Source organism: Prionailurus bengalensis, chromosome B1, assembly GCF_016509475.1.
Source record: "Prionailurus bengalensis isolate Pbe53 chromosome B1, Fcat_Pben_1.1_paternal_pri, whole genome shotgun sequence".
In the NCBI taxonomy this organism is placed as follows: domain Eukaryota; kingdom Metazoa; phylum Chordata; class Mammalia; order Carnivora; family Felidae; genus Prionailurus; species Prionailurus bengalensis.
This window is the reverse complement of record NC_057344.1, coordinates 69,505,795-69,522,207: the sequence shown is the minus strand read 5'-3', so window position 1 is coordinate 69,522,207 and position 16,413 is coordinate 69,505,795. Positions and strand designations below refer to the sequence as shown.

Sequence of the window (16,413 nt, the reverse complement as noted above, 5' to 3'; positions counted from 1 at the left end):
GGAATGAAGGAAAGGGGAAAAGAGGCACAACACATATATTAATTAAATTAGAAAATTGGATCTGTTGGGATAAGATCAAATACCATCAAGCATTTGTCTCTGAAAAAGTTACGAAATGGGTTATTCTTCAAATATTTTTTTTTAACGTTTATTTTTTTATTTTTGAGACAGAGAGAGACAGAGCATGAACGGGGGAGGGGCAGAGAGAGAGGGAGACACAGAATCGGAAGCAGGCTCCAGGCTCTGAGCCATCAGCCCAGAGCCCGGCGCGGGGCTCGAATTCAGGGACCATGAGATCGTGACCTGAGCCGAAGTCGGACGCTTAACCGACTGAGCCACCCAGGCGCCCCCAAAATGGGTTATTCTTATATTTTCCTGTTATACTCCTTTTTTAAAATGTTTAGACTTCTGGTAATTAATATAACTCACTAATAGCACTGTTTAAAGTTGTATAATGGTTCCCTAACAAATTGCAGTACAATCAATAAAGTCTTAAGAAAATAATATGACATGGTTGCAATTATTTCTCTAGGGATTTAGGAAGTAATAAGATTGAAAATCTTCCACCGCAAGTATTTAAGGATCTGAAGGAGCTCTCACAATTGTAAGACTGATACTAATTTTGTCACTCCATTTCTCTATTTTTAATTTCTTTTATTTTTTAAATTGTAATAATATCTGTAACATAAAATTTACCAATTTAACCATTTTTAAATGTACAGTTCAGTGGCATTATGTACATTCATATTGTTATACAACTATCACTTCCATCTCCAGAACTTTTTCATCCTACCAAACTGATACTCCATACCTATAAAACAATATTTCCCCATCACCTCCCCTGACTGACATCTCTCTTCTGTATTTATTAATTTGACTACTGTAGGTACCCATTAGGTGGAATCATTCAATATTTAAGCTTTTGTGACTGGCTAATTTCACTTAATATAATGTCTTCAAGGTTCATACTTGTTGTAGCATGTGTCAGAATTTCTAGTTATTACTCTGAATAATAGTATTAATTAGCAATAATACTATTCTAAATAATTCATTATGTGTGTGTGTGTGTGTGTATATATATATACATATATATATATATGTATATATATATACACATAGAGAGAGAGAGAGAGAGATACATATATACACATATAAACATAAACATTGTGTTTATGCATTCACCCATTCATGGATACTTGAGTTCCTCCCACCTTTTAGCTATTGTGAGTAATACTGCTATGAACATGGGTGTACAAATCCCTGTTTGAGACCTTTCTTTCAATCCTTTTCAGTATATAGCCCCAGAAGTAAAATTGCTGGATCATACGGTAATTCTATTTTTAATTTTTTAAGGAAACAACATACTGTTTTCCAAGCAGCTACACCATTTTACATTCCCACTAGTAGTGCACAAGAATTCCAATTTCTCTACATCTTCAACAACACTTTTTTGGATAATAGCCATCCTAATGGATGTGAAATGATATCTCATTGCGGTTTTGATTTTCATTTCCCTAATGGTTAGTGATGCTGAGCACCTTTTCATGGACTTATATCTTCTTCCATATATCTTCTTCGAAGAAATGTCTATTCAAGTCTTTTGCCTATTTTTTAAATTGGGTTGTTTTTTGGTGTTGAATTATAGGAATTCTTTATGTATTTTCGATATTAAATCCTTTTCAATATATGGTTTACAAATACTTTCTTCTATATTCTGTAAATTGCCTCTCCACTCTGTTGATGGTCTCCTTTGACACACTGAAGTTTTTAATTAAGATGTAGTCCAATTTTTCTGTTTTGTTGTTGTTGTTGCCTATGCTTTTGGTGTCATATACAAGAATAATGCTTAATCCAATGCCCTGAAGCTTTTCCCCTATGTTTTCTTGTAAGAGTTTTATAGTTCTAGCTTTTATATTTAGGTCTTTCATCCATTTTCAGTTAATTTTATACATGATGTAAGGTATGGTTCTAAGTTCATTCTTTTGTATGTGAATAGCTATCTGGTTTTCCCAGCACCATTTGTTGAAGACTGTCCTTTTCCCATTAAATAGTCTTGGTGCACTTGTTGAAAATCACTTGACCGTATATACAAGGGTTTATCCCTGTGCTCTCTATCCTACTGCACTGGTCTATATGCCTGTCTTTGTAACGGTACCACATTGTTCTGATTACTGTAGCTTTATAATAAGTTTTGAAATTAGGAAGTGTGAAGCCTCCGATTTTGTTCTTCTTTTTCAAAGTTGCTTTAGCTATTCAAGGTCCCTTGAGATTTCATGCAAATTTCAGAATGGATTTTTCTATCTCTACAAAATATATTAGGATTTTGATAGAGATTGCACTGAATCTGTGGGTCACTTTGGGGAGTATTGACATCTTCACAACATTAAGTGTTCTAATCCATAAACATAGAATGTCTTTCCATTTACTGGTATCTTTGTAAATTTATTTCTGCAACACTGTACTTTCAAAGTCAAGTCTTTCACTTCTTTGGTTAAGTTTACTCCTAAGTATTTTATTCTTTCAATGCTATTGTAAATGGAATTATCTTTTGAATTCCTTTTTTGGATTGTTCATTGTTAGTGTAAAGAAACACATTCAATTTTTGTGTGATGGTTTTGCATTTGGCAACTTTCCTGAATTTTATTATAAGTTCCAACGGTTGTGTGTGTGTGTGTGTGTGTGTGTGTGTGCGCGCACGCGTGTGCGCGAGCATGCAAGCTTTAGAGTTTTCTACACATGGTTTCATATCATCTGCAAACAGAAATAATTTTACATCTCCCTTTCCATTTTGAATGCCCTGTTTTTCCCTTGCCTAATTACTCTGACTAGGGCTTCCAGTACTACGTTAAATAGAAGAAAAATGGATTATCCTGGTCTGGTTACTGATTTGGGAGGAAAAAATTTCAGGCTTTTACCATTGAGCATGATATTAGCTGTGGGCTTTTCATAGACAGCCTGTATTGTGTTCAGATAATTTCCTTCTAGTCCTAGACTGTTGAGTTCACTTTGTTCCTTTATACAACTCAATTTGCATTTGTCTTTCTTCCTCTCTTTCCTTCTTTCTGCAATCACCACTCCCCAACAGCTCCTCCATTTAACTAATCGTCTAATCTAGAATAAATTTCTAAAAGAATTTGCCCTGAGAAGCCCCTTTAATCAATGATTCTTGTTTCAATGCTTCTTGTTTGTTTTTTGTTTTTTTCAAAAAGGATTATGAAATTTTTTCCATCAGAATTCAGCTGCACTGTCATTCTGGTCTGTATCTCTTTGTTCCCAGCTCTAGCCTTTCACTGTTCACTTCATGCCTCACAAATCATTAGAACAAACATCACTCTTTGGAATAAGATTTATTGGAAAAAGTATTCAGGGTAATTCTATTAATTCAATTTTTGACAAAATGAGATTGTGTTTTCATTTAACTAAATGAGAACCTAGGCAAAATGTGAGGTATGTGTGGTTTCTCTCAGGGTACCCTATCACTTCTTTGGTGAGAGCCATTTCTTGACTAGTTCACTTCCATTCTTATGTTGTCTTAGCTCCCTCTCTACACTAACAAAATCCTAAGAGCCAGGCACTATTCTAAGTGTTTTATCTCCATTAATTTCTGTAAATATTTAATGAGCTCTGTAAGGCAAGTGCTATTACAACACTTGTGTTTTTTTGGGTTTTTTTTTTTTTTTTTTTTTTTTTTTTTTTTGGTACCAAAGTCGAGATACATTTTCTTTTTACTTAAGAAGTTTCTAGAAATGACCCACTGCTGCCTTTTTTTTAAAAAACAGGAATCTTTCCTATAACCCAATCCAGAAAATTCAAGCAAATCAATTTGATTATCTTGTCAAACTCAAGTCTCTGTAAGTATATACCTATGGGGATAGTTTTATGATGAAATCATTATTTATATACTGACTAATAAATTCTGTAAGATTTGTAGAATCTTTCAAATCAGAAGCGCTTTTCCAGGATGTTAGTTAAGTGCCACCAAATCATGTGAGTGCTCACTATAAACCAACAGGTAGCTATTAGTTTTATCTTACATGTTTATAAACTAAGAATTAGGTAATGATTTTATATTTTGCTGTAATCACCAGGAGTTTATATTGGATCATTTATTTTGATCCTCTGAAGGCATCTCTGCATATCTATTTCTCTACTAGCACTGGTATCTAAGAATTTATTATAGCTACTTTTAGCCAAAGATGCAATATTCTCTTATATAAATCATTATTTACACCACACACAAAAAAATCTTTTATGGTCTAACAATTGCCTCTAAAAGATGTCTCAGTTAATTTAATTTAAATGTCCCTCAGTTAGATGGCATCTTACTAGAAAAAAAATTGTTATTTAAAAATTATTAGAAAAATTTCAAAATGTAAAACTCCTCTGCTATTGTAACGTTGTCTAAAAGATGTTTGCTCATTTATTCTACAAATATTTATTGAGTAGTTACTATACACAAAGCATTGTGTTATGATCTACAAGGATCCAAAACTTCAAATAGAAGAGATATATGTGTATAAATGCTAGAATCAGAAAGGAGTTGGGGAAGTAAGTGTGTAGGGCAGGCTGAGGATGAATGTTTGGTTCACAATCAGTGTTGACTGACAGTATCTTATTAATTGTCCATCACAAAAAGTCATTTTATTACACCCTTATAACATATGTTATTTTGATAATTAATTTGCTATTTTTAGCAGCCTAGAAGGAATTGAAATTTCAAATATCCAACAAAGGATGTTTAGACCTCTAATGAATCTCTCTCACATGTAAGCAGATGTTTTCCTTGTTTTTCACCTTGATTTTAATCTTTTATGTTTCCATGTGCACTATGCTAATACATCCATACCCAATGCATCCAATCTATCAAATTTTCTACTAACTAATTTGCCTAAACAATATTATTCTTAATGTGTTGCTATGGGGTGGGATGATTTTTACTGTTCCATGGTTTGGTAGAATCAAAGGTGATTTTTTAAATGTCAGAGAACATGAGTGTGGACGGAACCCACCCATTCCTATAAGCTCTCCTCAGCACTGACACCATTCATACATATTGATGTTTGCCTGAGGAGCTAGTAATTTGCACATATGGTATAAGTGCTACCAGATGAAAAAATAAGAATTTACATAAGCAACACAAAATACCTATAAATAAGTAATTGCTGTAAATGGAGGACAGTATGGAGAAATCCTCCTCAGTAAAAATTGCCTCCAATGTTAGGACATGATTGGAGCAAGTGTGTATGGATAAGCTGGTAAACTTTGAAAAATCTTTTATTCAAACAGTGTGTATTATAGTACCATTGATTCCATGCTTTGGGAACATTTTCTTTAATTGAATGCAATCTTACAGAAGATATGAGAATGATCTCCATGCCAGGGTAATTAATTCTCAATAATTTACAAAGTGTCATGTCACCACTCTAATTTCGCTTATGTTTTAAGTCTCACACGGGACATTCTTTTTGTTTTTCCTAACTCCTCACAGAGGATGCTTTTAAAAGTTTCTTTGGTTGCACACAACATAAAACACTCTGACTAAAGTAAGCCAATGGTGTAGCTCACAAAACCCAAGAAACAACTCAAGGAATAAACCTGAATTGGGACAGAAACCATATCAGATCTAAGGGACTCAGGAAGGAAGGGTTAAACAATAGGACAATATTCTGTGATTGACATGCTTTTATCTTGTATTGCTACAGCTGTCTATACTATAAAGATCATTTCTATTTTTTTGCCAGAGTACATAGCTTTAGAGCTATGTACTCTAAAGCTCTAATTAGATTTGAACTTCAATTTCTACATTTATTAGAAATTTCACAGCAAATAATTTGCCTCCATTGAATATTCATCTCCTTCTATGGTGTTGTTAATACCTGTCCCATGGAGTTGACTGGAGAATTTATTCCTGATACGAAGATGCTGAATACGTGGTGTTGGTGTTGGTGGTAACAGTCATAATTATTGATCGACTTTATCAGTAAGATTAGTCTATTAATGAGATAATTAACTCAACAAAACTTATTGAACACTCATCTAGGTACCAAAATCTGGTTGAGAGATAAGCATGTTAACACGTAGTTACAGATCACATAACTATATAGTGGAAAAGCCATGGAAGCATAAAGGAGAAAACATATGGCTGTCTCTTCCCCGGAGGGCTAGACTGGTTTCAGCAACAATAGGAGCTGTGTAACAATGCACTCACCTGTACGAAACACTAAAAATGCAATAAAAGTTTCCTTTAATTCTCTTGATCACATGCTAACGGCTTGTTTATGTTTCAAGACACACCTAACACTTGTATATTCATGATGGCCACTTGCTGCTCTGACCCTCAAACTCTTTTACAGTGAAATCAAGTTCACTTAGTGTCCTTAATGTTTTACATTCCTGTGAGTCTCCTATTAAGGTATTTTCTTTCTATTGAGAAAATGTAGGAAAGAAATATTAATGTATAATGGCACTGAATTAAATGTAAATTCTTCTTGTACTCTCGCTTTGTTCATCAGATATTTTAAGAAATTCCAGTACTGTGGGTATGCACCACATGTTCGCAGCTGTAAACCAAACACTGATGGAATCTCATCTCTCGAGAACCTCTTGGCAAGCATTATTCAGAGAGTATTTGTCTGGGTTGTATCTGCAGTCACATGCTTTGGAAACGTCTTTGTCATTTGTATGAGACCTTATATCAGGTCTGAGAACAGACTGCATGCCATGTCAATCATTTCTCTCTGCTGTGAGTATTTCCTGGTTGAAGAGGAATTACACTTTTGCAATATATGAAAGCACTGCTATTCAAAAATGAGTAAAAAGAGTGGTGGAATTATGAGATTTTAAGTCTTTCTCCTTTTTGCTTATATATTGTGTTCACATTCATTGCAATGAAAATGAAATTCCTTTAGTGAGAAGAAAATACATTTTTAAAACAAGAAAATTCAATTACCTTATACATATTAAAGAAGCTGTCATTCATTGGTTTTCTTCTCTGAAGACATTTTGTTAAAGAAGGTAAAATATTTTACTGTGAATAAAATGGCAACCTTTAATTTTTACATCCAGAGGTGTATTTACCGTTTTGTTTGCATGTCCAGATATAGACATAGCTGTTTTTCTGGTCTCTGAGCTACTAAAATCTTTTCCATTCATAATTTGAAATATTTAAAAGAATTTTTTTGACATTTACGTTTGAGAGAGAGACAGAGCACTAGTCAGGGAGGAGCAGAGAGAGAGAGGGAGACACAGAATCTGAAGCAGGTTCCAGGCTCTGACCTGTCAGCACAGAGCTCGATGTGGAGCTCAAACCTATCAACCGTAAGATCATGACCTGAGCCGAAGTCAGATGCTTAACTGACTGAGCCACCCAGGCACCCCCATAATTTGAAATATTTAAATAGTAAAATGTTTTTAGGTAGAATTAAATATTTTTAAGTTTTTGAAATGTGATTGCGAGGTATTATGTTAAGTGAGGACTACAAAGAAAAATAAGCAAGACCAGTCCTCAGGTTGTTTATAGTGTGGGTCAAGTGGTCCATATTTTCTCCAGTGAGTATCAATCTATACAATGTTCTACTTTATGCATGCTGTCCATGTCTTACCCCCAGCCTCATTCAAAGTCTAATATCTAATTGTTTTTTTCACTGCAAGCTATCTAAGAAATAGAACTCAGAAATTGTTTACTACGTTGTATCATTAACTACAAAATTTTGAGTATGCTAAATTTCCCTGGTGAAGGCTAGAATATCACAGCAATATTTAAGGATTAGGGCCAGCCTTATGATTTATACAGTGATGTGATTTTGGAAGGTTTGTATAAAATACTTATAAAGTCAAAAAAATCTCACCTACTCTCTGACATGAAATGTTCATTTAAAAAGCAAAATCACCAAGTAGTGCATCACATTGACAACTGATTTGGGGGATGGGAGAGCCTAAAAAGAGACAGAGAAAGATGTAAAAATGGAAGAGAGAATCAGAGAGAACAGGTTTGCTTAGACCAGCTCTGGGTAAATAACTTAAGCCCTCCAAAATTATACTGACTACAGAGCACTTCTTAATTATTCCTTTCTTCTAAATTATAGACCCCGAAATTCATAGTCATTAGTCTATCACAGCAATTTCTGAATTACTTTCTCTAGGATTTTGGATGATATCCCTAGCATGTTAAGCTGGGAGCATTTCACTGGAAGAGGGGATCCAAATAACAACATCCCCATATTGGTCCCTAATCAAACGCTCAACATAATTGCATTTAATTCATTTACTCAACACTTCTAGGTGATGGGACCAGAATGGAAAACAAAATACACAATATCCCTGCTCACACAGACTTGAAAATTAGAAAAAACAAAAACAAAAAACAAAACAAAAACAAAAACAAAAACAGAGAAATGATTACATAATTAGCTGTAGATGGTGCTATAAGAGTACATATTGAAGAGAGCTGATGAAAAGGTCCTTATCCATCAACAAATTGTTAGAATAAAAATTACCTCCCCACAAAGGGCACCTGGGTGGCTCAGTCAGTTAAGTATCTGACTTCAGGCTCAGGTCATGATCTTGGGGTTCATGGGTTCAAGCCCTACTTGGGTTCTGTGCTGACAGTATGGAGCTTGCTTGGGATTCTCTCTCCCAAAATACATAAATACACATTAAAAAAAAATTACCTCACCCCAAAATAGAAGTAAATTAGGTATTTTTTGCTAATACTAAAAATATTACTGTTTGTCATTAATTCTATTATACTTACTTATTTCTCTAAATTCGCAACATTTACTGATCCTATAGGTGCTGACTGCCTAATGGGAATATATTTGTTTGTCATTGGAGCCTTCGATCTCAAGTTTCGTGGAGAATACAACAAGCACGCGCAGCTGTGGATGGAGAGCATTCACTGTCAGATTGTAGGATCTTTGGCCATTCTATCCACAGAAGTATCAGTGTTACTTCTAACGTTTCTGACACTGGAAAAATATATCTGCATTGTCTATCCTTTTAGATGTTTAAGACCTAAAAAATGCAGAACAATTACAGTTCTGATTCTCATTTGGATGACTGGGTTTATCGTGGCTTTCATTCCATTGACCAATAAGGAATTTTTCAAAAACTACTATGGCACCAATGGCGTGTGCTTCCCTCTTCATTCAGAAGACACAGAAAGTACTGGAGCTCAGATTTACTCCGTGGCAATTTTTCTCGGTAAGAAACTGTGTATTATAAGCCCTTTCATTCAAATATTAGAATAAATCACATTTTCAATCTCATTATTTCATCTAATGTTTATACATTTTTATTTCAGAACTTCTAGCCAGTTTTTCTCATCAACATTGGGGATGGATTCTGTCAGAATCCCCTAAAGGGATTTTTCCCCCCTGAATTACCACTTTCTTATATAAATTCCAACATTCTCCTTAATAAAAGACAAAACAGTGAATACTTGTAGTTCATGCATTCACCCTAATAATACTAAACAAAATATATATTTAACTCTTTGCCCTTATAAGATAAATAAACTCAAAGTAGCCACCCACACAAGTCTTTGGCTTGAAAATAGACATACAAGTGTTTTTCTACTGTAAAAAATGTTTCAGGGGTAAGTTAAAAAAAATGTGTGTGTATATATATATATATACATATATATGTATATATATATATATATACACACACACACATATACTAATTGAATTATTTTAAAAAATTATAAAGATTAATTTAGAAGGCCCAGGATATTCACTGAATCACTCTAATCTCATTTTAATATGCCATTTTTGATTTTTTTAATGTTTATTTTTGAGAGAGAGAGAGTATACGCAAGCCTGTCGGAGTTGGGGCAGAAAGAGAGGGAGACACAGAATCTGAGGCAGGCTCCAGGCTCTGAGCTGTCAGCACAGAGCCTATTGCAGAGCTGAAACACACTAACTGTGAGATCATGACCTGAGCGGAAGTCAGATGCTTAACGGACTAAGCCACCCAGGGGGCCCTAATATGCCATTTTTAAATTAAAATTTCTTCATTCCACATTAGTTCAACAAAACTTCAAATTTTTTTTAAAAATCATTATTTTTCTTCATAATTCTTATAAAAAACAAAACATATGTTGTTCACAAACAGCTAAGAGTATGTGTGTTTGTTTTAAAAGAATGATCATCACATTAATAATAATCTTTGTGTTCTAAATAGGTATTAACTTGGCAGCATTTATCATCATAGTTTTTTCTTATGGAAGCATGTTTTATAGCATTCATCAAAGTGCCATAACAGCAACTGAAATACGGAATCAAGTTAAAAAAGAGATGATCCTTGCCAAACGGTTTTTCTTTATTGTATTTACTGATGCATTATGCTGGATACCCATATTTGTGCTGAAATTTCTTTCATTGCTTCAGGTAGAAATACCAGGTACAATGTTTTTTTTCTTTCTGTAAAGAAATAACAAGTCTCTTTCTGCAGTGTTCCTCCAAGAAAGAAAATTAAGATCCTTAACATCAACTCATTTTAAGAATTATAAGTCAGAGTTATATGTACCTTAGGCTCTGTTCATCAGTCAAATGTTTACCAGGAGTAAGCTGTTCAATTATTTCCATAAATGCCCCAAAACCCTATTACCATTGAAGCAAAGAACAACTCAAATAAATAACACTCTATACTTTGTAATTCTGATAATCCCATGCTTAAGATGACCAAGCAGGTGAAAATGATTATCAAATATTTACTTCATTTTTTTTTTGAGAACATAAGACATTTTTCTTCCTAGAACACATAGCAATTTAGAGAGTATGACGCCAGAGTGTGAGAGATGATTGAAGAATGCATTATTGGTATTTAAAAATAATGTACATCACACTCATTAGGATAGCTATTATCAAAAACACAGAAAGTAGCAAAAATTGGTGAGGATTTGGAGAAACTAGAGCATCACTGGTAGGAATGTAAAATAGCACAGCTGCTACAGAAAACAGCATGGTGGTTCCTCAAAAAATTAAACATAGAAATACCATATGACCCAGCAATTCCTCTTCTGGGAGTTAAAGGAATTAAAAGCAGGAACTCAAACAGACACTGGTTCACCTATGTTCATAGCAGCATTATTCACTATAGCCAAAAGGTAGAAATAACCTGTGTCCATCAATGTATGAATGGATAAGCAAAATGTATCCTATACACACAAAAGATTATTACTCAGCCTTAAAAAGGGAGGAAAATCGGAAACATGGTACCATGAATGGACCTTGAAGACATTATAGTAAGTGAGATAAGTCAGTCACAAAAACACAAATATTGTATGATTCCACTTATATGACGTAACTAGGATAGTCAAATTCATAGAGACAGACAGTTTGTGAATGTGTTATCAGGTTGGGAGGGAAAGGGCATGAAAAGTTGTTGTTTACATAGATGTGTAGTTTCAGTTTGGGAGGATGAAAAAGTTCTAGAGACGGACGGTGGTGATGGTTGTACAACAATATGAATGTACTTAATGCCACTGAACTGCACACTTAAAACTGATTAAAATGGTAAATTTTACTTTATGTATATTTTACTACAATAAAAAAGTGTCCAAAATGCTATTAATTGTAATACAGTATATATTCACATTCTTAAAATTTATGAACATACAATTTTAATTTTTTTTACCCCATGGTTAGGGTGATATTATCTTACATTTCATAAGCAACAAAGAAGGAAAATAGCATCAGTAAAATTATAATAGCAAATATGATGAGTTACCTATGTACTACAGTGATTTTTTACGTTTTTTTGGTTTTGTTTTGTTTTGTTTTGTTTTATTTATTTTTGGGACAGAGAGAGACAGAGCATGAACGGGGGAGGGGCAGAGAGAGAGAGGGAGACACAGAATCGGAAACAGGCTCCAGGCTCGGAGCCATCAGCCCAGAGCCTGACGCGGGGCTCGAACTCACGGACCGCGAGATCGTGACCTGGCTGAAGTCGGACGCTTAACCGACTGCGCCACCCAGGCGCCCCATTACAGTGATTTTTAAGATAAGTTTAGCCAAAGTTTTTTTACTGAAATAAATATCTAGCCAAAAGCCTAAAAATGCATACCTGTTTTTAAAACCAAAAAAATAGCAGAAAAGAAATCTTTTAAAGACTGTATATTCTCAGAAATACTATATGTTCTATCCAGCAATTAAAATATTGGGAAAGGTTTGATCTGGATGCTAAACAATATTATTTTTCCTAAAATGGAATCATATCACAATAATATGTAATCACTTGGTAGAAAATGGTTCTACCTAATGGAATACTTTTGTTGATGTATTCAAGAAAAGCTACTTAGCAAAGAACCCTGTTTTTTTGCTCTACCAGCACTCCCTTCAAACACTGACACCCTGGAAAGACGTTCTGGAAACACATTAGATTTGGTATTTAATTATGTGACATCAAAGAGAAAAAATTAAGACTCAAAAGAGGACTGGGGGAAAAACAAGGAAAAGGGGCTTCTATACCTTGTAAACATCCACAAACACTAAAACTATCACATTTTTCTCTTTCAGGTACCATAACCTCTTGGGTAGTGATTTTTATTCTGCCTATCAACAGTGCTTTGAACCCAATTCTGTATACTCTGACCACAAGACCATTCAAGGAAATGATTCATCAGTTTTGGTATAACTACAGAAAAAGAAGATCTATTGACAGCAAAGGAAGTCAGAAAACATATGCTCCGTCTTTCATCTGGGTAGAAATGTGGCCGCTGCAGGAGATGCCACCTGAGTTAATAAAGCCAGCTCTTTTCACAGACCCCTGTGAATTGTCACTAATTTCTCAATCAACTAGACTCAATTCCTATTCATAACGGACTTTGAAACCCATTTCTACACAGAGAATATTATGGGATGCTTCGTGATGGATTTATTAGTATAAAATGAATGCCACAAAATTAATAATTTATAATGGCTGAGATAAAACCATTACAAAGACATGAGGTTATTTGGGAAAAATCAAAGTGACTGATGCCCATATAAAGGGAAATAAATTATACTGATAATGTGTATATATTAGTACATAGTTTGCATAGGAAATTAAGAGAAATCTATTTCAGAAAGACTCATTCATTCTTTTACTAGGCATTTATTGAGTACCCAGTATGTGTATAGCACTGCAGTAAATTTCTGCAAGTATAGAACCTGGAAGTATAGAATAGTATGGAATCTTTTCAATTTGCAATGTTAAATTATGTTTAGCTACAACAGAATAGATGCAGCTCTTAGATGAAGGTAGAGCTTTATCTGTCGTGCACATAGCAAACATAATAATCATGGACACTTTTAAATAAAGGTTTAAGGTTTTGTAATACTCAATGTAATGAAAAATGAGAAATGAGAAAATGTCTGATTGTTTGCAAAATATTTTGTTTTAAAAATTCATCTTACCTCTCAAGTTGCTGTACATTTGAGAGGTAGTACAAGATATCTATTTCTATGAAAAAAGATATTCTGATAAACTCAAAAAAAGCATTTTACAGTCAACTAATTTTCAACAAAGATGCCAAGACAATCAAATGAGGAAAGTAATGTCTGTTCAAAAAACGATGCTGGGACAACTGGATATTCACATGCAAAAGAAGGAAATTGGACCCTTACCTTACACCATATATAAAAATTAACTCAAAATTAATCAACAACCTAAAAATAAGACAAAACTCTTAGAAGAAAACATATGAGTAAATCTTCAAGACCTTGGATTTAGCAATGGTTTGTTAGGTGTGTCAACAAAAGCATAAGCAACAAAGGGGAAAAAATTGATAAAATGGACTTCATCTAAATTAAAAACTTTTGTGTACCAAACAACACTATCAAAAAAGTAAAAAAGACGGGGCGCCTAGCTGGCTCAGTCAGTGGAGTGTACCTCTCGATCTCGGGGTTATAAATTCGAGCCCCACGTTGGGTGTAGATTACTTAAAAATGAAATCTTTTTTAAAAAAGTAAAAGGACAACCTACAGAATGGAAGAAAATATTTGCAAATCATATATCTGAGAAGGTTTTAATATCCAGAATATATAAAGAACTCCTACAACTCAAACACAAGATGAGCAAGCCAATTTAAAAGTGGACAAAGAACTTAAAAAGCCATTTCTCCAAACAAGATATACAAATGGCCAATAAGCACTTGAAAAGTTGCTCAACATCACTAATCATTAGGAAAATGAAAACTAGAACCACAATGAGATTACACTTTACACCTACTAAAAAGGCTGTAACTAAAACAACAAAAGACAAAGAAAAAAAGAAAACAAATACTGACAAGGATGTGGAGATTGAAACCCTTCTGCATTGCTGGTTGAAATGTAAAATGATGCAGCTGTTATCATAGACAGTAGTGTGGTGGTTCTTCAAAAGCTTATCATAGGATTAACATATGATCCAGCAATTTCACTCCCAGGTGTAAACCCAAAAGAATAGAAAACAGGATTCAAACAGACACTTGTATACAAATGCTCACTGCATTATTCACAGTAGCCAAAAGATGGAAACAACTCAAGTGCCCATCAACTAATAAACAGAAAAACAAAATGTGGTATATACATACAATGGCTAAAGCCATTTATAAGAAATAATAAAGTTCTGACACATGCTACAATGTGATGAGTATCAAATAACCCAAACACAAAAGGACAAATACCATATGATTCCACTTACATGAAATATCTAGGATAAGCAAATTCATAGAGATAGAAAATAGATTAGAGGTCACTGGGGATGAGTGGGTCAGAAGGATGCTGCCTAAGAAGTACAGAGTATTTTCCTGGACAAAAAAAGTTATAAAATTGATTGTGGTGATGGGATAAACAACTCTGTGAAAATGCAAAAAGCCACTGAATTGTAGATGTTAGACGGGTGAATTTTATGGTTTGTGAATTAGATCTCAATAAAGCAGTTAAAGGGAAAAAGAAGAGCTAGAATGCAATGAAATGATTCAGGAACTTAAGGAAGGAAAGGTCTGCATGCACATGTTTTACTTCAAAGACAAAGTGGCTGTCATCAAGAGATGGATTTACCTTCCTTTTGCATGGCCAGTCAGTTCATAAGATACTAACTTTTTGGCTACTTATTCTTCTGGTCTCTAACTGAGCTATTGGAATTTTTTTGGTTTAGTAATTTGAAACCTTTAAATAGGAACAAAATGTTTTCAGGTAGTTTTAAATACACTAAAAATGTTTAACACATGAAATTACTGGAATCAGAAATGTATTTATTAAATATATAATTGTATAGATTTCTTTGGAAAGTAAGTTACCTGAAACTTACATCTATTAAAAACATGGATTACTTTGAGTCCTTTTTGTTCTTACTTGGAATAATGACAATAAATTTTCTACATGAGGAATATGGTTACACTTCCAACAAAAAATCAGAAAATAATAGAAAGCTATAGTTCTGCTTATAATATTCAATTCTCTAACTACTGAAACTATATAATTTTTAAAGCTCACAAAAACAAAAATATTTAAATTCTTATAAGTTTATTTTGGGATTATTTGTTATTCTTAAATCTTATTGCTAATAAATATTACAATAGAAAAGTGGCTGAGTTGGTTGAGCATCTGACTCCAGCTCAGGTCATGATCTCACAGTCTGTGAGTGCAAGCCCCATGTCAGGCTCTGTGCTGACAGCTCAGAGCCTGAAGCCAGCTTTGGATTCTGTATCTCCCTCTCTCTCTCTGCCCCTCCCCCACACTTGCTCTCTGTCTCTCTCTTTCTCTCTCTGTCAAAAATAAACATTAAAAAATTAGAAGAAAAATATTTTTCTTAAAAATAATTTCTAAAAAAAAAAAGCAATAATTATGAAGACAAGATAGATAAAATGTAATACTACAAAAATCATGATCATAACCTGTGTTTAAGGGTCTTAGAAATGCATGAATTTACAAAATAATCTGAAACAACTTTTTAGCATTAAAATATTTTCCAATAATTTTCTAGAAGCCATTTAGTTTCCTGTTTATTCAGGCTACTCACTCTTCCATTCTTCCACCTCTCCAAATAGGGTAACTTCTATTTAACTTATGTTGGTAAGTAATTACTGGCATACCACATAACTAGTTCCTACTAACTTCGAAGGAAGGTGCAATAGAAGCACTAAGTTAACGCAGATAGAAGTTATGGTTTTCTCTCTTGCAAAAATAACTTTGGTCCAAAACTCATGGCCTATGCTTCTAGGTCAAATCAATGCCTCTAAGTTAAACCAAAGTATTTTAAAATTTAAAAATAAATACCAGGAAGACTTCAACTTTTTTTTTTTTTTTTTTTTTTTTTTTTTTTTTACTATTTTCAGTTTAAGGGTTCCTAATGCATTTGGCTACTACCTAATCCCTCACAAAGCAATTACTGCCTTTTAGCAACTTAGATATTGATAAAATTGAAGGAAAACAAATAAGAAAGAGATAT

At 33.8% G+C, this 16,413-nt stretch overlaps 1 protein-coding gene across 6 annotated transcripts in view; it reads left to right on the top strand.

The window, feature by feature from the left end:
* Nucleotides 1-14,431, top strand: part of RXFP1 (relaxin family peptide receptor 1) — a 114,506-nt gene extending 100,075 nt beyond the window's left edge. For all 6 annotated transcript variants that reach the window (XM_043566594.1, XM_043566575.1, XM_043566623.1 and 3 more), the window contains 7 exons: nt 533-604; nt 3,780-3,851; nt 4,695-4,766; nt 6,513-6,742; nt 8,791-9,201; nt 10,183-10,401; nt 12,519-14,431. In XM_043566594.1, the coding sequence (XP_043422529.1) occupies nt 533-604; nt 3,780-3,851; nt 4,695-4,766; nt 6,513-6,742; nt 8,791-9,201; nt 10,183-10,401; nt 12,519-12,820 (1,378 nt within the window). In that variant the 3' untranslated portion in view covers nt 12,821-14,431. The remainder of the gene's footprint in view (nt 1-532; nt 605-3,779; nt 3,852-4,694; nt 4,767-6,512; nt 6,743-8,790; nt 9,202-10,182; nt 10,402-12,518) is intronic.
* The last annotated feature ends 1,982 nt before the right edge of the window (nt 14,432-16,413 follow it).